Source organism: Herpailurus yagouaroundi, unplaced genomic scaffold (genome assembly GCF_014898765.1).
Source record: "Herpailurus yagouaroundi ecotype Mexico unplaced genomic scaffold, PumYag 139, whole genome shotgun sequence".
Taxonomy (NCBI): Eukaryota; Metazoa; Chordata; class Mammalia; order Carnivora; family Felidae; genus Herpailurus; species Herpailurus yagouaroundi.
Window position 1 is genome coordinate 27,219,269 of NW_024412394.1, and position 24,326 is coordinate 27,243,594.

The 24,326-nt window shown below is 34.5% G+C and overlaps 1 protein-coding gene across 1 annotated transcript in view; it reads right to left on the reverse strand.

The window, feature by feature from the left end:
• LOC121030036 (protein eyes shut homolog) overlaps nucleotides 1-24,326 on the reverse strand; it is a 482,117-nt gene that overhangs the window by 370,833 nt on the left and 86,958 nt on the right. Inside the window, exons 2-3 of the mRNA XM_040474598.1 lie at nucleotides 15,436-15,633; nucleotides 10,938-11,059 (exon numbers count right to left, since the gene is read on the reverse strand). Of these exons, the coding sequence (XP_040330532.1) occupies nucleotides 10,938-11,059; nucleotides 15,436-15,562 (249 nt within the window). The 5' untranslated portion in view covers nucleotides 15,563-15,633. The remainder of the gene's footprint in view (nucleotides 1-10,937; nucleotides 11,060-15,435; nucleotides 15,634-24,326) is intronic.

Sequence of the window (24,326 nt, forward strand, 5' to 3'; positions counted from 1 at the left end):
AAATTTTTAGCTTATTAAAATATACTTATAACTGGATTAAACCACAATATCTAAAAAGAACCTTTTCCTAGTATAAAAACTGGTTTGTTCTTACATACATTTATTTAATGAGATATGTCAGGGGCACCTTAATCAGTCGATTAAGTGTCCAACTTTGACTTGGGTTGTGATCTCATGGTTCGTGAATTTGAGCCCTGCATCAGGTTCTCTGCTATCAGTGTGGAGCCTGCTTCGGGTACTCTGTCTCCCTCACTCTCTGCCCCTGCCCCACTTGGGTGCTCTCTTGCGCGCTCTCTCGCTCGCTCTCTCTCTCTCTCTCCCAAAAATAAACATTAAAGGGGCACCTAGGTGGCTCAGTCGGTGAAGTGTCTGTCTTCGGCTCAGGTCTGACCTCACAGTTCATGGGTTCCGAGCCCCACATCGGACTCTATGCTGACAGCTCAGAACCTGGAGCCTGCTTTGGAATCTGTGTCTCCCTCTCTCTCTGCCCTCCCCCGCTCATGCTCTGTCTCTCTCTCAAAAATAAACATTAAAAAAATAAATAAATAAACATTAAAAAAATAAGATATCTCAAATGTCAAATTCTGAAAACTGTCATTCTTTAAAATTAAAATTATTTATTGAGGACACTTATCTTCACTAAATAGTTTTAGTATTTAAGCTTTAATTTGCATAAATAAATTTCATGCCTTCACCTTGGGTAATTTCTGAATTGAGGTCATTTACTTGACATACTCCTAATATCTGCAGGTTGGAAATTGGACTTCTAAAATCTGTTGCAAGGCAATAAATACCTGCTCTGAGTGTGTGGGACAGCAATCATTAATCTGCAATATATTTCTGCATATTTCCTCTCAGACTCCTATATCTTCATGACACTTCCACCAACTCTCAGTTTTCTCTTAGTGCCTATTGCTAGAGTCCTCCTTAATTTCGCATCCCACTCCAGGAGTGCTTTTTATGCTCCATAACCTGTTTCTGATTCTGCCAATCTCTCACTGACCAAAAATAAATATCACACCGAGTTCTAAAATGCACTGAACCACAATTACAGAGGGAACAATAAAAGTCCTTTCCTATCACACAATCAGTACTAAGCAGTTGGATAAACTGATCCAACTTCTCAGGTAGTCTGAGTCCCCAGCTCTTCAAGCTATAGCTTGTTTCAGTTACTGTAGTCATTAGCTTCTCATTGAATGAATTTGCCAGGCTGAGTATCCTACCACAGAGCAAAGCTGCTTAGTTTTTTAAGATTGCAAATTATTTTCCAGTACTATATTTCTAGTTCATAAGTAAGTTATACTCTAGCAACCTGCTTATAAGCCTAGAGACTTGCATTCCTGTGTTTCATTGCCTCTCTTAGGTCCAGTGCAATTGTACCTAGATTGTAAGTTTCTCTTACTGCATTTCTACTAATGAACTAACTCCATCTTTCCTAACCAATATTCCCTCTACAGCTCTGGTTATTTGCCAAGCTTAAGCAAGACCCAGTGAATAGCCATTCTCAGCCTATGCCAGGCTGCTTGTAACATTAAAGATCTGGTGTATTTTGGATGAAATTCCTATCTTAAGCTCCCACCCAAATCTTGGAGGAAAATCTCACTGGGTAGCAATCGTTTGCATCACACTTTCAAATGCCAAGTACCCAACAAGCATTATGTATAGTAAAAACAGTATATTCTGGAAAAAAAAATCCCTAAGACCCCATTCTGTTCAATAGCCTTTCAAATAAATCCTCACCAATGTCCCTTAATGGGTTTGTCTGCTCCTTCCACACCAATGTCCTTTAATAGCCATTTCCTTGATGACTAGGGCTTCTAAAATAGAGCATCAGAACTAGCGGAAGATAGCACTTTTTCCATAAAAAGTTCCCATTTGAGAAAGAAATGTTTAGCATACTAACTCTATCTTAATCATAAATTCACTTTTTAGAATTCTAGCTCTAAATCCTCCTCAGACCCAGTTAGTCTGCAGATGAGAAGCTGACACTTAAAATTTAATCTCAATGGCTGCATCTTATTACCTGTTGATAGTACCATTTCCTGAATCGACCTGTCCTCTCAACACCTCTCAGGACATTCCCCATTTTAGGCTTCTGGTACAGATTAGCACTAGCTGGGTGCTCTGTTCTCCAAAAAGAGGCTTACAAACATAAACTATTGCCATGGCTATACCCTTTTCCATGCAGTTCAAAGGACATGGATAGCCCAATATTTATGCATTATGGCTTTGCATGTGAATCTTCTGCAGAGTATTTTAAAAACTCAGATCTTATTTCCAATTTGCTAAATCAGAATCCCCAGGAGGTATGTCCAAAATAAGCATGTATTTTTAGCAACAGCACAAGAGACTGCTGGAGTCTATTGAGGAGTCTCTGAAATACTGACTTGCTTTTGGGATTCTCATCTTCCCTAGTTGCATGAGTCATATGGACAACTGCTCTCAAACTCTGTTACTTTCAGAGGTCCAGCATGGTATGGGACACGAAGAAAATCTTGAGAGAAGCATGTGATCTGCAGACCTGCCCTAACTGCTATGCATTACTGTGTGACCATGAGAAAACTACTTCACTTCTATGAGCATTATGTTTTTCTTCGTAAAATATATGTTCTATGATATACCAATGAACTATAATAGAAGTCCTGGAAAGGCAAACCACACTACAGAAAAAAAAAGTGGTATCTATGTTTTCTGATAAGCCATATTCCTTGACTGTGTATTTAAAAAAGCTACAGGATCAGTAATAACACTCCAGACCAATATCTATGCCTATATGTTCATATAATCATTCACATTTATATTTACGTCAATCACATTGGTCTCTTTTGAGTTTTTGTTTCAATTATTTTTAAGTAGAGAGGATAGTTTTGTTTTTGGTTTTTTTTGGTTGTTTTTTTTTGGTCTCGCTCTTTTAAGCACAGCAGTTTGACGAAGGGAGATTTTCTTACTCTGAGAGGGCAGAAAAGGCCGGTACCTTAAATCAAGGGAACTGACCTGGAAGGCTGTGGGACTAAGATGTAAGTGACACTAACTAGATTAAAGGCCTGATGTCTGAAGAGAGAGGGATCAGGACAAGGTGTTTTGCTTTGTGCCTATCAGATGCGGAGTGTTTAACCAGAAATGTAGCAATCTCACAGCAAGCCCTAAAGGATGGCTCAAGAGTCCCAATAGCCTGAGATCATGAAAACAAAAACTATCAGCAGCTGCCAAGTCTCTGGGACCTTGGCATGGGACAAACTCCATCGGTTTCACACTCTATGAGAAAATCTAAAAATTGTTAAGGAGATATAAAGACCTCACCATTCAAATCATTCATTCATTTATTCATTATCCTTTATTTTCTTTCTCCTCTTTCTTTCTTCCTTCTTCCCTCCCTTCCTTTCTCTCACTTCTTTCCTCCTCCTCCTTCCCCACCTCTCTGTCTCTCTCTCTCTCAACAGTTAAATCATTACCATCATCATCATTATCATGAAACATGGTACACATTTGTAAAGTGCTTTATATGTGACAGTACCTCATTTAATCTTCATAACAACTCTGCTATTAGTATCTCCATAACAAAGTTGCTATTAATATGCCCATTATTTAAATGAACTGACTGAGGCTTACAAAGGTTAAGTGACTTGTTCAAGGCAACACATCTAGTGAAGGCAAAGCTATCAATCTCAAAGTCCCATCCTCTTTTGTACATGCAGCCTTTTGGTTTTAAAGGGCATGCTGCAAAATTTAACCCTACTATAATCAAGATGATGCCACAGGCCACTCTCTATTATTTCAAACCAAAGTTTTTCATCAATTACAGACAGAGGCTACTTATCTGCGAGCTGTAATTAATATGTACATATTATAACCAAGATAAGTTCAAATATTAATTGACCTGGGCTCTAGAGCTCGATTCCAGAAAGCTCTTGAAATCTGTTTAAACTAGGAGGGCAGGCCAAAAGGACAAGAATATATTCTTGTTTCTGTGTATGTGCACACGTGTGCATACACATTTGCACATATGCTTGCTTCCACAAATATACATCCACTTTCCAATTCAAAATTTCTTGGAATTTCTACCATTAATGAACTCCACACAGATGAATGGGGAGTTATGCTGACATGGTTAGCACCTAATGGAGTTCTTTACTGATGGGGACAAAAGACTTACTATCCTTTGACCATTGTTCTTGCCAGTTAATAATAAATAGTTGAGTCAACTTGTTCACATATGTGTATGTATGTGTGGGTTTCTCTTACTATCTTCTTAGAAAAAATATATAAACACGACAAAATAGTTTTAAAAATAGTCTTATATAGATTTAACTAATTAAAAATGGCATATATCCAAATAGCAAAGGATGATTTCTGGGAAAAGGAAATTATTGTGGACTATAACTATCTACTAAATTCTCAATATAAAGTGTGAAGCCTATAGTTGAGTCTTATAGTTATGTAAAGATAACAAGCAACAATATAAAAGTATAATACAATGTTCATATTGAAATAAGTTGAAGCTTATTCTGTCTCATAATTCTTTCAAAATAAACCCACTTATTGATGCATTTTGGGTAATATTGGCAATGCAAACATTATTTGATCAGTTCTAAATCATTTTTTTACCTGGACTATTTCTGGAAACTGTCCATTTTTATTAGAGAGTCTGAAAATGGAAATTCCTCTCTCTGATCAGTTATGTTCTCACACAATATTTATGAAATGCAGTTCTGCTTGATAGATTTCTTAAACCTCAAAATTCAACCATCTGTAAATCTCACTTCTCTATAATGAGTCTTAGAATAAGGAATAAGGAAGAAGGGAAAATATGTCTGAGCTTCCAAAATAGATTTTACAAGTCCAAAGTTATTAAATCTCATGTATCTCTTTACTCAGGTGGATCAACAAATATTTTCTCAGGTTATGTTTACTTTTACTTTGCATATAATCCTAACAGACTTGATTATCTATTTCAAGGCCATGACAGATTAAAACAGATTAGAGGGGAGGACATGGGGTACTTCAGATAGGCATAATCACTGTGATAAAAATTTACTATTGAGGGGACTATATTGAAAGAATTGTACAAACCATCAAATAAATGAACTAATTTTTTATATTAGTCTTGGCTTATACAAGAAAAACAATTTTGTTATCTACTCTATTATAGAAACAATAGAAAGCTGACAGCCATCATAATAAATGTTATGTTAAGTTATTCTCAATAAACTCTTAAAGTAAGGATTTGTATAATGAAAGGTAGAGATTTGGGTAATAAAAAATAAGCAGATTATACATAAACAAAAATAGGTTATTTAGAATGGACATGGCAAAAGGTCTTCATTTTGTGTTACATCATTTCAATGCCTCTTTTATCAATGTGTTTGGTTGTTAGCTAATGTCTCAAGATTTAGATTAAACTTTTGGCTGAATATTCACTACTGAAGATGTTGCAACTAATCAAGTGGATCAAAACACTCAAATAAACCTTTGTGATATCACTGTAATTAATCAGTCATTGATTATTTTTAATACTTTAAATACAATATGAACCATTATACCCACCCTCTATGAAAAACTATAATTTCATGCATAGATTTTCTGATTAGCAAATGTCAATACATAAAGTGTCACTTCACTAAGTTATTACAAAAGAAGAGAAAGCAATATATTATTATCTCCCTCACAAAATGATTGGAATGAAAAAATTATATTTATTCTTTTTGTCTTAAAAACAAAAGCACTAAAACAGATGGAAGAATCCAAAATAAAAGATACAATGAAATATGTTGCTAAAAACTCAGAGGATAAATCTCTCGATTTTTCAAACCATTGTTTATTTCTTTTTTAAGGGGCTAAATTGTGAGTTGTCAGTACAAATGAAACAAAAACCTCTGTGCTCCACTTGTGATATCACAGACGTTTTGAGCTACAAAATGCCATCTAGATACCCAGTCCAGTGATTCTCAAATATAAGTACACATCAGAATCACATAGAATTATAAGATATCCAGGTACCAGATGGATACATCTACTAAATCAGAATTTTAAGCATGTGTATTTTCAAAGGCAACCCCCTGGTTAAGAGCAATTGTGTACAACTCTTTGATTTTATTGAAGAAACCGATAATCAAACTAAAAAGTCTAATAAGAAGTACTTGTTATGTATATTCTGGCATTTAAATAAAATGGAAAACTACATTGTTCTTAAATTAATAAAATTGTGCCAAATACAGTGGACAGTGACTGTTCTATCAGTTTATTTTATGGTTCCAATAAGTTGTGACTTGTAGTAAATCATAGAACAAATCCATATCATTGTCAATCTCCAAATCTTCTCTCTAGCCTTTTGTTACTCAAAACTTACAAGATATTTAACCTAATCGCTTTTGAAAAATGAATAATAAAAATTCTCTTTTTTGGAGGTTTACTATTTCAGATAACATTTTACAGGACCCACAACTTAAAAGCAATACTAATATACAACACAGCCATAGTAGAGATTAAACATAAGAGCTAAAACATTTGAGAATTGATAAATTTTTTCATCTTCCTTTATAACAGAAGTTATTGAGAATAAAATTGTCACTTTCTTCTTTGGCCACAAAAATGATTTTTTTTTCTCCATCAAGAAGTATTAGGCAGTTTGGTGTGTTTGAAAAATTCTAGAGCTCCCAAGCTCTGACACTAAGTCAGAGTCTCTGCTACTCTCCATCAAGTGAGCTTAAGCAAATCTTTATGGAGAGGGAGGGCATGAAAGAAATAAAGGGTTTTGTATTTGGCCAGAGAACAGTTAGACGGATTCCACACTGATGGAGGGTTTGTAATCCTAGAGAGAGAGCAGAACCAGAGGTTTTACTGGTTCCCATTGGATATGTTTAAGGGACAACTGGGACCTGACTACTAATTAGCTAAGCACCATGCCCTTGAGGGATGCAGAGAAGGTCCTGGGAGCCAAATCTGGTATGAAAGGATTGGAATCATTTGGCAAATTAACTCATATTTGAAAGGAGCATGGGGATGACAAAATGGGCATGTCAGTAGCAGCCAAGATGAACTAAGGGGCAGAAGTTACTCCCTCATGATCCTCTGTGTTTACTCTCCAATCCCAAAGGGAGGAGGTAGGCAATTTCAAATGACAAATGTGGATTTTTCAAACATATGGTGGTGAAGGTAAAGGCAGTTTTATTTTTCACTAGAAAACACATAAATTCAGTTTGGATTTTGCACTGGAGTGTTTGGCAGAAAATGTGTATCTGTAGTGTACTAGCATATATAGTATGTGTAAATAAAAACTTTGTCCTTTCCAGGTTTGTTCTACTGCACTAGTTTCGCTTCTTCACTGTAATCAGAATTAAGCATTCATTATTCATGTAAGATACAGAGGAAAATGAAAGTAAAATGAGGGGGAAAATACTTGAATAATTTGATCATACATATTTAAATAACCACAAAGAAATACTTATTCTCAAATATAACTTAGAAAGTTACATGAGAAAATAAATCCTATTCTACCCATTCTTAACATTTGTGTCTTATTATGTGTTGAGCATTCGAGTGTTTTCTTTTTTCTCTCATTGATTTTTTAGGTTTACTGAACCATAAAGAAGGGAAAGAAGAAAACTGGCTCATTGTTACAAAATACTTCTCATCCTGGTTTCAAAGTCTTCTGATTTTATGCTTTTTATCTAAACTCATAGTCATGATGCTACATGTAATCGTAAAGAAATGCTCCAAATGTAAAAATGCCAATTTAAAGCTACACCCATACCAAATTCAAAGAAGAAGCAAGCCTAATGTCAGTGGCATTGCCTGGGTGGGTTTGGAAAGGTCTGCTCATAAAAAAAAAAACAAAACAAAACACAAACAAACAAACAAAAACAGGCTGATGACTCTTACAGCCAAATGTTAGTGCCTTATAGGTTGAATAAGGTCATCTTTCTGTTTATCATAATTATTAAATATTTTACAGAAACATCACCGTCCATGGCTTTCTTTTTCTTTTATACTCCAAAGCCTTCAGCATTTCATGGTTTGTCTTTTCCAATATGTTGGTGAAAGATAGCAAATATGAATCTCAAATTGGACTTTTTTTTCTTCTTCTTTTTTTTTTTTTTTTATGATTGATTGAGAAAGAGAGAGAGAGAACAAGAAGAGCCTGAGCAGGGGAGGGACACAGGAAGAGGAAGAGAGAGAAGCCCAAGCAGACTCCACACCTAGCAAAAAGCCCCACACAGGGGATTCCATCCCACAACTATGAGATCACCCTGAGCTGAAATTGAGTTGGGCGCTCAACCAACTGAGCCACCAAGGTGCCCCTGGACCTTGCTTTATTTCAATTATTATTATATTTTTTTTAGCCAGGATTTATTTAAAAATTTTGAGTTTTTAGCTCTTTCTGCTTTTTTTCCTATTTGTTATTATAATATATAATGTATTACTTTTTAATTATATAGTATTTATCCTACACAAAAATCCAATATTTAATATAATATTGGTGTAATAGTTAACTTGGCAGACTTGAACTCAAAGGAAAGACTGACCTTTTAACTGGGTCCTGGAAGATAACCTCTGAGCATTGGAATATTCTGCCTGAGAACAGTGTCCTTGACACCTAATGACATAATATATGTACACATTGTGAAATGCTTACTACAGTAAGGTTAATTAACACATCCTTCATGCCACATAGTCACCTTGTGTGTGTGTGTGTGCACGTGGTGGTGTTGGTGAGTATGCTTTATATATACTCTCTTAGCATATTTCAAGTACGCCATACAGTATTAACTATAGTTATCATGCTGTACATCAGATCTTTTTAAAACTGATGGCTTATGCCCTTTGACCAGTGTCTCCATTTTCCCCCCAACTGCCTGCTGCTGTTAACCATCCTACTCACTGTTTCTGTGAGTCTCACTTTTTAAAAATTCTTATTTTTCTTTATTCTGATTATAACAATTTCTGGAAGTAGGTATTAAGACTTTAAACTATTACAAATCTAGAGTTAGTTTGAATAGCTGCTAACTGGAAATTTATAAAATGAATGAGAGAAATACTGTACCTGGAAGTTCTATTCTTTGATATGATAGTTTCTAAAGCTGCAGTCCCTCTGTCAAATGATTGGCTTAGTATCAGACTGATAACCTGTGGCAAAGTCAGGTCTAGAACTGGAGTCTCATAGTTATGGGTATGAAGTTCTTTCTACTAGAATAAACTTCTATCATTGCTGAAGTTATTGCTGAAATCCTAGCCTAAAATAAAGTTTAACTGCTATGGAAATTAAATGACTTACCTGCAAGTAAAAACAAACAAACAAACAAACAAACAAACAAACAAACAAACAAACAAACTCTGACTCAAGCCATATTAAAAAATAATCCATAAGTGATCTCACATTATTAGATCCAAGGGATTTCATTCAGGAGTTCAACAACTGATCAAGAACCAGGTTTCTTATGTCTTTCAGCTCTGCCACCTTCATGGTCACTCATCATTTGGGAGCACCCTATTCTCTTCCATGGGCTCTCAAAAGGGCAACAGTAATTACAAGTATAAAATCTAGATGTTATGGGGTGCCTGGGTGACTCAGTTGGTTAAGCATCCAAATCTTGATTTCAGCTCAGGTCATGATCTCATGGTCATGAGATCGAGACCCACGTGGGGCTCTGAGCTGAACATTGACCTGCTTGGGATTCTCTCTCTCCCTTTCTCTTTGCCCCTCCCCTGTTCACACATACTTTCTTTCTCAAAATAAATATATAAATAAACATTTTTAAAAAATCTAGATGTTAGAGGGCTAGAAGAGGTCACACCTACCTTTTACCTAACATCTTATACACAGGTAAGGAAGCCTTTTCTCAGACAGAATGCCACTCTTACCTTAGAGACCAGCATACAGTCACAGGGCCCACTGTTTCAGGATTCCCCCAAAGTGGGATGGGATTACTATGACTAAGACAAAGCATCTGATAGGAACAAAGACAAAGCAACAGGGCCATATACTTAATATATACTTAAATGGTATCTAGGTATCTGATGCACCATCCGTTTCTGGTCATGGCCATCTGAACATTAATTATAATTCTCCATTTGGATGCCTGCCTTATGGGAAAGAAACCACTTGCCACAAATTATCCTTTCACTGTAAAAACAAACAATGTCAGTACACTGATAGTCAAAATACATCAATGAAAATGAGTCTGTCTTTCAAAGCATTTTCTTCTAACTTCAACTATGGTAGTCCTTTGTGAAAATCAGCTTTGTTGCTAAAGGATAAACTATAAGCCTGTACTAGTATTGAAGCATTAACCTGTGTTGTATGTCATTTATTTTCTGAAGCCAGTCAGTGAAGCCACCTTGAGTAGATATTTTTTATGTCAGGCTTTCTGATAAATGAGAAGCCTGAAGGGATCCCATTGATTTGCCAACTGTGTCACAGTCCGTTTAAGGCAGAATGGCACATGCTTATGACAAAGGTGATGACAAATGGATATGTACTGAAGGGACAGCACCAACACAGATGAATGAAGGAGTTGATGGAAGTATACAACACAAGATAGAAAGCAAAATGAAATTTAAGATTATAAATGTCAATGAAATATATAAAATACCTTGAATTATATAAAAGTAGGTACATATAAGACTAACATCATTTTTAGAATAATTCTGAAATTTAACAGAAATTCAGTATTACTAAGAATTGTAAATCCAAAGAATGAAACTGTTGCTTTATAATATTTACATCAACTATACATAGGAGTGGATAGAACACCTTTTTATTACTATTAAGTTAAAATAATATTGTTTGAATTTCTTTTTCCTAATCTTAATCAGCATATATATGTATACATATATATGTATATCTCAACATGACATATAGACAAATGCTAAATATATTTGTATGGGTTAATTTATGCTGCCCACATTAAGGTACATTAATAATATTCATGGATACTAACGAGATGCAGATCTTTGAAGGTAGAATTGTGCTCACAGGCATTCAAGATGCAGTCATCAGTGTCCTGTTCACATCTCAGGCCAGCAAAACCCGGTTTGCATAAGCAGGAGAAGCCATTAACCACTGAGAACAAGAGAGAAGAGAAAATAATATGTCTTTAATAATGGTATGGGTAATGCTAATCATTCTAAAGAATGTTGTATTAAACTAAATACATTTCACTTTTAACCAAAGAAAATGTGAATTCACAGCTCTCTACAATATTTTCTAAGTAACTATTTTGCTCAGTTCTATTTAGCTTAAAACTTTAATTTGAAATTAGAACCATCACAATAAACATTTGATAAGTTCGCAAAGCAACAATGAAAATATCCAATTTTCTTCTTCTTTCTTCCTTCTCCTCCTCCTCCTCCTCCTCCTCCGCTTTTGTCGTCATCGTCGTTGTCGTCGTCGTCGTCTTCTTCTTCTTCTTCTTCATCTTCTTCTTCTTCTTCCTTCTCTCTGTCTCTCTGTCTCATCAGTAAACAATACCTATGATAAATAGGCTACTTTTACATCAATCAACTTTTCCTGGACTGTTTTAGGTTTAATACACAAGAAGTTAACTGGTCGTTAAAGTGTGTGTGTGTGTGTGTGTGTGTGTGTGTGTGTGTGTGTGACAAGTTACATTAAAGTGGGTATGTCTGAAAGTTGATATTCAACCACTTAAGCCTTAGTTAAAAAGAGCTTTCACATTTCATCATGATCTTTTAAAAGTAATAATCAGAATCCGTCCTCTATTTTATCATTAACGATAGAAAAAGAACGGTCTCGGAAGCATCTCAAGGAAGTGGTGACAGTATGAATTGCAGTTAGAGCAGGCAAGGATTTATGGCTGCTTTTAGTCAGTCCCTGGGTTCTTCATTATTCCTGAGACTTAGCGTGTAATCTACACTGCCACTCTGCTTCTGTGCATGTATCTGCTATTGCTTTCATTAAGTGTTGAGGTCCTGGGTGGCAACAGCATTTTCAAGACATTGTGTGGTAGTTAGCTGGCTTCTAGACTTCTGTCTGCAGCCATGCTTTTGTACAGCACTTGTACCTGGGCCTTTAAAGAAAATCAGTCCACAGCTGTCAAGAAGAGACAAGGGAGACACAAGAATGGCAGCCCTCTGGAGAGGATTTTATTTTACTTTTTTTATGTAACATAGCGTTCTAATTTTTAACATCTCACTGAATCAAAATAATTAATAAATATACAAGTAGAGTTGTAAATAAATTAATGAGAAAGATGAGATCAGTTACGCTTCCTTATATATTATAGATGGCATTATATATGTTAACAAATTAAAATTAAATGTTACATGTAATTAAGACATTGTAAAGTATCATCAATCATAATGGTATTTAAAAATGTTAATGATTATAAATTCAAGTCTGGATACTGATGCAAATTGGCAAGTGACAAAAAACCAGAGTCAAACTAACTTTCTGTGTAGATAGAAATATTCTCTATGCAGATTGATGAATTATTTTAAAAGAAAAACAACAACAATAGAGACATTTAAATTAGCAAATCTCTGTCTGAAAGAGATTATTGTTAGGAAATAAAGTTTGCTTTTATTATCAAGAAATACGCTTTCTGAATGTTGACTATTCTGGGCTAAGAAGCTAAGAAAAGAAGCACATGAGAGCTTAGGGAATTCAATTGGATACTACAGGGGAAATAAATAAACAAACGTACATACATAATTGTTTAAAATTTAAACCAAAGAAACATAAAAATGTTTTTTCCCCCACATCTAATTTGTTAACTATGGGCTATGTGGTAACTTATCAACATTTTATTAGGGAATACTTTTTAAGAATATTACCTGGTTTGGTTTTATTGTTTTTACCAGAAAATACAGTCACTGTTTTTATTAGTTCTTCTTTATAACTATTCCACATTCTTGATTTGAATTGAAATTTTCATCAGATAAGCCCTGTATGATTCTGGATGTATTTTTATACTTAAAAATATTTAAATATACACCAAACATCATATATTAGTTGTACTGAATCAAAGCTTCGATATGACAAAACTTCATGGTGAAAATACAGAGATATTTTAATAATGTATTGCCAATATGGTGAATAAACTCGTTTGAAAGTTAAAATTGCATATTTACATTTTAATAATTATTTCTCACATACAGTCATGTAATAAATACTGAATCAGGAATTTTGGCTTACCAAATTATTTTATTTTTGAGAAAATATTAAGAATATAATGTCTTAGAATTAAGCTGATAGCTATTAACATGTACGATCTAATTTTTAATAAATGTTTTGGTTCTCTGGTAGTTAAATCTCAAATTATACTATGGATCATTCTATTATGAAACAGATTAATGTATCAGGTATCCAAGGTTTACATTTTCCATAATACATTATATATTACCTCCAAAATTTTAATAGGTAGCACTGTATTATAAGTAGCATATTTAAAAGTATATTTTGTTATTGTATAAGGAATTATGATTTAAAATATTTTAGACCTTTTTTATTATTATTATTATTATTTTAAGTTTTTAAATTCCATATAGTTAATATACAGTGTGATATTAGTTGCAGGTGCACAACAGTGTGATTCAACACTTCCATACAATAGCTGATGCTCACCACAACTTACAAAAATCATATGAATATTATAAATATAGGTCACTCGGAATATATCAGAACTGCCCTATATATAACCATATATAACCGTTATTCTAGGGCTACCCAGATCTAAAAATGTTGCTAACCACTCTCCCAGGCATACCATCCTGTCCCTTCCTTATTTTGTAGTGAACATCAGAAATTGAAAAGTCATTCCCAGCATCCCCAAATACCTATGGGCCTGAGGTCAGAAATATGATAATAGTGATTTATTTCAAGGTAATTTGAAAATACCATTTTTTATATTCTTTAAAAAAATTTTTAATGTTTATTTATTTTTGAGAGAGAGAGACAGAAAGAGTGTGAGTGGGGGAGGGGCAGAAAGAGAGGGAGACACAGAAGCAGAAGCAGGCTCCAGGCTCTGAGCCGTCAACACAGAGCCCCACGCGGGGCTCAAACTCACAAGCTGTGAGATCATGACCTGAGGCGAAGTCGGACGCCCAACCGACTGAGCAACCCAGGCGCCCCTGTATTTTTTGTATTCTTAAAAATACAATTTTTAAAGTGACAAAATCTGAAAGAAGAAAAAAAAAGAAAAGAGAAAAATGATGGTAATGTCGGTTCAAATCAGGAGTAGCAAATAGGTGGCCCACAGCCCCAAAATGTATCTTGCTTAGCTTCCATATGTGTTAGAAGAGTTAATTCTACATTAATATCTACATAGATATTCCAGTTTGCAAGGGCCCCACTACTACCTGTTATTTTAAACTTGGGCTGCCTCACTTAATTTGAAAAAAGTGAGTTATATTCCTTAATGTCATACATTTGCAAAGCATTGGTTTAAAGAAAATTAATTCATAATTCAGTGAATTATACCATTTCAAAATAAAATGACTTTCTATTAAAATGTGTTTTTTTCCTTGATTACATTATCTATTTACTGAGGGATCACATAAAAATATATTTTAAAGAGGTAAAATAAAACAAAATAAGATGGACAGCTTTTTGTCAACATCCTTCTAGCTCTTTCTTTCCTCTTAATGCCCCTTAGCCACATCCATTTCACGGAGCTATTTTGTGCCATTTTGCCTGTGTCTCCATAAAAATTACCCATCTTAGGTAGGTTCTTCCATGGCTAAATCTATGTTTTGAAAAATGTTATGTTTATTTATTTTTGAGAGAAAGGGAGGGGGCGTACAGAAAGAGGAAGACAGAAGACCCAAATTAGGTTCACTGCTGTCAGCACAGAGCCCGATTCGGGGTTCAAACTCACAAACACTGGGATCATGACCTGAGCTGAAATCAACAGCTGCTTAACTGACTGAGCCACCCCAGGTGCCCCAAAATCCATGTTATAATACCCAGTATTTTTTTTTTCTTTCTCCCCTTCATACCTCTGATTTTTCCTGTTCTTCCTATCATCTTCTTTTTCCTCTGTAAATTTAAAGGAATACATATTCTGGTGGGAGGAAATGTGTGTGTGTGTGTGTGTGTGTGTGTGTGTGTGTGTGTGTGTAATAGATGGGATAAAATAATGATTTGTTTTAAGTCACTGAAAATAGTGCTTCCCCTACCTACAAATAAACACTCTTAAAAACCTACCATTAAAAATAAAGGAAAGAAAGGCTAATTCTAACATTAGAACATAGAAGTCACATCTCATTACATTTTCTCATTTGCTACCATTATGACTTATAAAAATATAAATGAATTCATCAGATGTGGGGGTGTTTTGTGAAAATAACGGGGTTGGCTTTGATATTCAGGGCAGGATAAAGTCAGTAAATAATCAAGGTTGCATACTGAGTTATTTCATTACTATGTCAGATTCTAAGTTGGACTACTCTACAGGAATTGCTGCGGCTGAGTGAACTCACTGTCATAGCAATAACCGTGCAGGCAAGGGCTGGAACTGCACTCATTGACATTGATCTCACAGTGTGGACCTGCAAAGCCTTTCCCACATGGACACTGGTACCCAAGAGGAGACATTTCCAGATCCATTGTCTCTCCACACACAGCTCCACTCTCACAAGGATTACTAGCCTCACAAGGCTCCAAATCACAAGAAGAACCTGAAAGGAAAGAATCAGAGTGTCAGTGTTTACTTAATGAACAAATCCCCCCGACTGCTGTCAGTTGCTTGGCATTTGTCTGCATAAATGGATTCAACTTAGTCTCTAGGCAAAGATTCATAATTCTCTTCGATATTATCATTGTGATTCTCTCTCTCTACATTACAATTTAAGAAAGAAATGTTATTTATGATTTCTATGCTTCATCTAACAAAGTACCAGCAGGCAGCAATGTTAAGTGACAGCATTTTTTAAAACCCTATTTTGTTTCTTCATACTTCATACCTCTTGTTCAACAATGTTCTCTGAAGACATTGCAATTAAAAAAGTACATTATTGATGATTTGATGCTCCCTGTGTTTTGTTTTGTTTTTTGTACCCTGGAGGCTGCTATCACTATAAGCTTTTCTTGATAGATTTGTTGCTATACTCAAAATAAGTAAACAATGAAAAAAGAACATTTTGATAAGGCTTTAATCTTGAGTAACACCTCAGCCCTGAAACTAAGTTTTAAATTTTACTCAGAGGATGTATCTACATAAAGCAATTGTCATTGGGTAAAATATATAGAAGTATTTGGAGATATAAGTAAGATGGCTGACCCAAGGTAATGTAAAAAGTGAAGCATAAACAGCATTAAGTTGTTCAACAAAGCAAAATCATTATTCAGGTGTCAGTTTTCCAGACATAATAAAAATATTTGTATATTAACTATTTGGCAAGTTTTTAAATAATAGCATTCATTCACCAAACATGTAGAATATATGTATACTTCTAAGGCTTCTAAAAGTGCCTTGGTGAATACCTGAGAGAAGAACATATCCAGCAACCATAAGTCCTTTAACTGCTCAGATTTTATTAGTAACTTCACAACTATAGGGATGAAGGGATGATAAAATGAACTGGGATAAGAGAGAAAGCTTTCAAAGTTTTTGAACTACAGTGGTAGTTGGAGAAATTCTAAAACCTCAGGATGCCTATGGTTCTCCCAACTTCTTTTCTTGATAACAAGAAAAAAGGTAAGACAACCCTAGCAACTGCTGAAGATATCAGCAATGTATAATAGTGAAAGACTTAATATAGTTAGTGCCCATAAAATAAGAGCAAAAGAAACTGTACTAAATTGAACACACAATGCTTCAAGTTCCAAATACAGTGAAAGAAGTAAAAATAAAAACTACTTCCAAAGAGCATAAAAATAAGTAGTTCCTTAAATTAAAACATCTATTAAGTGGTTTTATTTTTTCAAGAGCTATAGTATAGTGTGGAGAATTCAAATAGGAACAAGACCTGTTCCTTCTCCTTAAAACATTAAGAAATTGAAGTATATTGCAAATGGTGCATTCCTAGATACTATTTTATCATAATGAAAGTATTTTCTTTGCAAAATAAGAGAAATGACATCGAACAACATTCACCAGAAACACATAAAACAATGAATTATCCTTAACAAAAAGTTCTCATGCATACCCTTCTTTCTAATTACCTACTTCTAAATATTTAATTGTGAGAATAGGTGTTTTGCTTTGCTCGTGAGAAATTAATTTAGCTTGTCTCTTTCATAAATAGTTGCATGCATATAATCCATTAGATTGCCGAACAGTAATTTATACTCATATTTGAGAAATCACTCATGATATTCTCTTTTACAGAATACTCAGGGGTTCACTGTACCTTGAATACTATGTTCACTGTACCTTGAATACTGCACCGTGAATACTATGATTTGTATATTATTAATTCACTATATAAATACTTAATGAACCCCTACTAGGTGATGAACAATGAGGTAGAAGTTGGGTTATAAACAATGAAGGCTCATACAAGCAAGTAAATCAATGCAGTACAATAAGTGGTAAATGTGGTCAATTTCTCATGTTAAAGAATCACCATAGCAGGAGGAATTCTAATATGCCCTCCATGATCCCCACCCGCAGGGTACATGACCTGTAGAATCCTCTCCTTTTGAGTATGGGTGAGATTTGAGAATGTAATAAAATATCACTCCCATGATTATATTACATTATATGGCAGAAAGGATTTGTGGAAATAATTAAAGTCACCTGATCAGATGACTTTGAGTCAATGAAAAGAGAGATTATCTTGGGAAGCTCTGACAAAATAAGGTGTGACTTTAAAAGAAGTGAAAGGCATTCCGATTACCTGGAAGGGAGAGGAAATTAAGAAAACAATCTCATTTACAAGGACAGTAGAAATTATAAAATTCCTATAAATAAATTTAACCAAGGAAAGAGATGTATTCTGAAAACTATAAAACATTTATGAAAGAAATTGAAGTTGAAACACATAAAAACGAAAGATATCACATGCTCTTGGGCTGGGAGAACAAATATTGATACAATGTCTGTACTACCCAAAGCAATCTACACATTTAATGTGGTCCATATCCAAATACCAACAGCATTTTTCACAGAACTACAACAAATAATACAAAAATTTGTATGGAACCAGAAAAAAACCCAAATAGCCCAAGAAATCTTGAAAAAGAATAAAACTGGAGGTATCACAATTCCAGATTTCAAGATACACTACAAAACTAAAGTAAGCAAAACAGTATGGTCCTGGCACAAAAGTAAACACATAGATCCAGGAAACAGAATAGAAAACCCAGAAATAAACCCAAAATTATATGGTCAAATAATTTTTGACAAATCAGGAAAGAATATCCAATGTTAAAAGACAGTCTCTTCGACAAATGATGCTGGGAAAACTGGACAGCTACATTCAAAAGAATGAGGCTGGACCACTTTCTTATACATACAGAAAAATACATACAAAATGTACTGAAGACCTAAATGTGAGACTTGAAACCATAAAAATCCTATGAGAAAGTTCAGGCAGTAATTTCTCTGACATCAACTGTAGCAACATTTTTCCAGATATGTCTTCTGAGGCAAGGGAAACAAAAGCAAATATAAACTATTAGGACTACGTCAAAATAAAAAACTTCTGCACAGTAAAGGAAACAATTAACAAAACTAAAAGACACCCTACAGAATAGGAGGAGATATTTGCAAATGACGTATCTGATAAAAGGTTAGTATCCAAAATATATAAAGAACTTATGCAACTCAACAACCAAAACAAATAATCCAATTAAAACATGGACCAAAGACATAAACAGATGTTTCTCCAAAGAAGACATACAGATGGCCAACAGACACATGAAAAGATGCTCAATATCACTAATCATGAGGAAAATGCAAATCAAAACCATAATGAGAAAACACTCCACACCTCTCAGAATGACTAAAAAAACCAAAACAGAACAAAAACAAACAAACAAACAAACAAACAAAAAAACCCACAAGAAACAAGGTTGGCAAGGATGTGGAGAAAAAGGAATCCTTGTGCACTGTTGGTGAAAATGCAAACTGGTGCAGCCACTGTAGAAAACAATTTGGATATTCCTCTAAAATTAAAAATACAATTACCATGATCTAGTAATTTCACTACCAATAGGTACACAAAGAATACAAAACACTACAGGAATCAGTGCTGTCTATTGGCTCAATGGAATCTTTTTTCTATTCATGCAACTTTAACAAAGAACCTATCCAATGACACTTGCTTTTGCCTCTTTTTGAGGATTTTGTGGAAATGGGACATTGTGTTGTCATTAAACACATTCATCATTTGCACTGCTACAGCCTTATTCGGGTGGTGCATTTATACAAAAGTTTGCACTCTTTTCCATATTTTACACATCTCCCTAACCTCATTTGAAATAAGGAATTCCTCAGCCTTTTTCTCCTCCTCTGCAGATGAGGTGCAGATGTAGACTTCTTATAAATCTTGCAATTTCGTCCACTCACATACTTTGTTAGTACCTCTCGATGATTTCCTTCTTAACTTCCACCATAATCATCTCCTTCTTATCGCCTTTCTTTTCATCCTTTTTCTTCATGGGGGCCATTGTATACACTTGCACCAATGCTGACTATAGTACAGTATTAATAAACTCTTGTCATACAATGTATTTAATGTAACTGACAATACAGTAGCAGAGGAAAGGATCTATATCTGCAGGCAGCCTGACCTAGAATGAAGCAAAGCATTCCTAAGCTTTCTCTTATATGGAAAAGCAAAGGACTATCCATAGGTGCTTTGAAGTGACAAAAAAATCCACTAGCGTCAATTCTTGGCACCTTCCTATGTTCTATTTCTGCCAAACACCACCGCCTGAGACTGAGCTTCTGAGCATGGGAGATGATCCCCACAATCCTGCAGCAAGAGAGAGAAAGAACCATTGGCTCAGTTGTGATCATGTGACGCTCAACATCACGTACTACTCATATTGCAAGACATTGCTCATTTATCAAGTTAAAATTTATTAGAAATAAACAAGTTACTCACAATCCCAGAATCCCAGATTTTACTATATATACATATATACATATATATATGAATATATGTATGAATATATATATGAATATATATGAATATATGAATATATATATATGAATATATATATGAATATTACTACTGAGCCATAAAACATAAAAAAGATGACATCTTGCCATTTGCAACAATACGAATGGATTTAGAAAGTATAATGTTAAGTGAAACAGGTCACTTAGAGAGGGACGAATACCCTATGATTTCATTCATATGTGGAATTTAAGAAATGAAAGAAATGAACAAAGACAAAAAGAGATAAACCAAAAAAGAGACATTTAACCATAGAAAACAAACTGATGGTTACCAAAAAGGAAGTGGTCGGGGAGGATGCGTGAAATAGGTGATGGGGATTAAAAGTACACTTATGATGAACACTGAGTAATGTACAGAATTGTTGAATCACTATATTGCACATCTGAAACTAATGTAACACTGTGTGTTAACTACACTGGAATTAAAAAAAATGATGTTAATATCTTATAAAGGTGGGGATGAGTTAAATGAAATTCACAAATTTTAAATAATATCTCTTAGTTTGGGACAAGATCATAAAATGCTTTTCGGTCCATAGGATTTGGACCTATGTGCATTAAGAAGTCTTTAAAATCCTTCCTTAAAAAGTGGTAATGAAGTATACTAAGCCTGTTCACAGTAAGAATTACATTGCATTTCCAAGTTGTACTTAAAAATGTATGCATAATGTTTATATTTTACCTGAGGTTTTATTTTGCTGAAAACTGTATTTTGTTGACACAATTTAAAATGGAGAAGCCATGGTAATATGCATTTTATTTGCATACATAGTTGGTGGGAAAAATTAAAAACCTATTTTCATTAGTTTCCTTTTACAACTGTGTCGTCAATTTACAAAATCCCAAATGCTTATGTTCCAACTGAAGTTGCACTGGTGGTAGAAATGTATGTTTAACTGAACTATTTTTCCTCTAATTGAAATTTGCATCAATCAAATTAGTATGCTACTTCCAAGTGTATGAATCACTTTTAGTATCAAGTTCTCTATGATATTGTTAAACTCAAAGGAAAATACTGTTTTGGAAGCTTTGAGTGGATGTAGATGTTTATGAAAATGTGAAAATGCTAAACATGCTCATAATATGAGTCTATATTAGTCCAGTGGTTTGAATTTTTTATGACGATTTAGATAAACTTAAAGAAAAATGCTTAAAAATTCTTCAGTGATAGCAGAATTCAGATATTTATAAAAAAAACAATGTTATAAATAGTAAATAACAGGTTAGGTTAGGTTACATTTCTGTTAGGAGGTGTCATATAGGAGGTGTAAATGACAGTAATAAAGGCATGGTGGCATCCACTACAAAAATACAAGAAAGAGAAATCAAGTCCTCCGACTTTTACAATCTGCAACAAAGACTTGAAAGGATCAACCTGGACAGTGTAAACTCTTGTCTCTGCAGAGAGTTATAGGGATATGTATTGAGTAAAGAGAGTAGTTCTTCATGAAGCATACATTGAAATATTAAAGATGTGCTCTTTATATTCTCTTAAAATCCATTATAAGTCTATTATCCAAATTGCACAGGAGAAACAATGCTTACTAAACAGAAGAACTATAGGACACTGTCTGTCTTTACTGAACATTAAGGTGGTAATAAATATTTTTGTGCCTTGTGAATGACCAGGGAGGTCTGTAATTATTTACCATCAGAAATTTCATGTAGACTAATGAAATCAGGGCACTGATTTTTCTGGGGAGATATTCTCTTCCTCTCTCTTTCTCCTCCATCTCCATCTTCTCTCTTTCTGTCTCCCAAATGCCCAGAATCACAGCTCCCAATTATACTTTGAAGTATAATTATACTTTTTGAAGATTTGATTAATTCTCAAAGTTAGTGATCAGCGAGACAGAACAATGGAAACAACCACATTTTTTCTCATAATTCTCAGAAATTTCCTCATTTATCTTCCCAGAATCCTCATGTATTAGTGGCCAATGATATAGATGTATTTTACAAGTATTGGTTATATTTTAGAATTTATAATTTAAAAAATTTAAATAAAAATCATATATAAATGGTCCCTGACTTACTATGGCTTCATTTATGATTTTCCAACTTTACAGTGGTGCAAAGTGATATGCATTCAGTAGAACTTCACTTCAAATTTTGAATTTTTATCTTTTCCTGGGGGTGGCAATATGCAGTATGATACACTTCTGTGAAGCTGAGCGTTGGCAGCCAGCCTCAGCTCCCAGTCAGCCAATGATGGTGAGGATAAACAATTGATATATTTGCAACCATTCTGTACCCATACGACTATTCTGTTTTTCACTTTCATTACAGTATTTAGTAAATTACAGGAGATAGTCAACACTTTATCATAAAATAAGCTTGCCTTGGGTGATTTTGCCCAACTAAAGATTAATAATTATTCTGACTACATTTAAAGCGTCTTTGGCTAAGCTACAATGTTCATTAGCTTAGGTGTATTACATGCATTTTTTACTTATGATATTTTCAACTTACAGTAGGTTTATCAGAACATAAACCCGTTGTGAGTTGAGGAAGATCTGCATATTTAAGGTGTACAACATGATGACTTGATATACATAGTGAGATGATTACTGTGGTTAAGCTTACTAACATATCTCCTCATGTAGTTACAATTCCTTGTGTGATTGAGCACCAGAAAAAAAAAAAAAAACATATGTATCATTTTAACGTATTTTAATATATTAATGTTTTTAATGTTTTTTTACTGTATTACAATTTTTTTGACTTTTTTGCAATCTTAGCTTAAGTTTTATTTAAAAAAATATATAGGTACAAAAAAGAAAATTTACTTTTATTTATTATATCATTTTCAATTTTGGAAATTAAAAAATAAGTTGTATTAGATTATCTCAATTGCATACAAACTGGAAAAATGGCAAAGATGTAAGATAATGTGATACCAAAGCAGAAAAGGGTGATATAATTCTTTTAACCCAATAATTTCTGCATTAAGATTTATTTTAAAACACTAAATTTGGGGCGCCTGGGTGGCTCAGTCAGTTGAGCGTCTGACTTCAGCTCAGGTCACGATCTCACGGTTCGTGAGTTCGAGCCCTGCGTCAAGCTCTGGGCTGATGGCTCAGAGCCTGGAGCCTGCTTCCGATTCTGTGTCTCCCTCTCTCTCTGCCCCTCCCCCATTCATGCTCTGTCTCTGTCTGAAAAATAAACATTAAAAAAATTAAAAAAAAAACACTGTACATTTTACATTAAGATAAATCCATTGACAATAATGTCTATCAAATAGGTATATTTTACTCTTTTATAATAAAATTCTTTATGGAGCTACAGACCCCCATAGAAACATGAACTAATTATTCTTAACTCCTCCTTTGCTTTCTTCTTCACCTGTGTTTCTTTTTTTTTTTCATAATTTTTTAAAACGTTTATTTACGTTTGAGAGAGAGAGAGAGAGAGAGAGAGAGAGAGAGAGACAGACAGACAGAGTGTGAGCAGGGGAGGTGCAGAGAGAGAAGGAGACATAGAATCCAAACCAGGCCCCAGTCTCTGAGCTGTCAGCACAAGAGCCCAAGGCGGGGGAACCACGAGATCATGACCCGAACTGAAGTCTGAGCCATGAAGGTGCCCTTTCTTCACCTGTGTTGCTAAAGAAATAGAAACAAACATCAGGTCTTAATCCAGTCTCATCACACTTTCAGTACCTTTGTCCTGTTATTTTTTTGTCCCATCCATTTTACAAAAAAAATTCAGTCATCCACATAATAAAGTGTGTGGTTAAGACTGTGAAGACAGGAATCAAAAACATACACTAGAAAATATTTATTTTATGGGGCGCCTGGGAGGCTCAGTCAGTTAAGCATCCAACTTCAGTTCAGGTCATGATCTCACAGTTTGTGAGTTCAAGCCTTGCATTGGGCTCTGTGCTGACAGCTCAGAGCCTGGAACCTGCCTTGGATTCTGTCTCCCTCTCTCTCTGTTCCTTCCCCACTCACACTCTGTCTGTTTCTCTCTTAAAAATAAATGAAGATTTTAAAAATTTAAAAAAAGTAAATATTTTATACAAAAAGAAGAGAATAATTGAAGATAAAAGAACAAAAAAGATATGACATATTAAAGATAGCAAAACTGTCAGAAATACTACGTTATTGGTAATCATGCTACGTGAAAGAAGCCAGCTACAAAAGATCACATCACATTCCATTTATATTAAATGTCTAGAATAGGCAAATCTGCAGAGGAAGAAAATAGACTGGTGGGTGCCTAGGGTTGGGGAGAGAGATG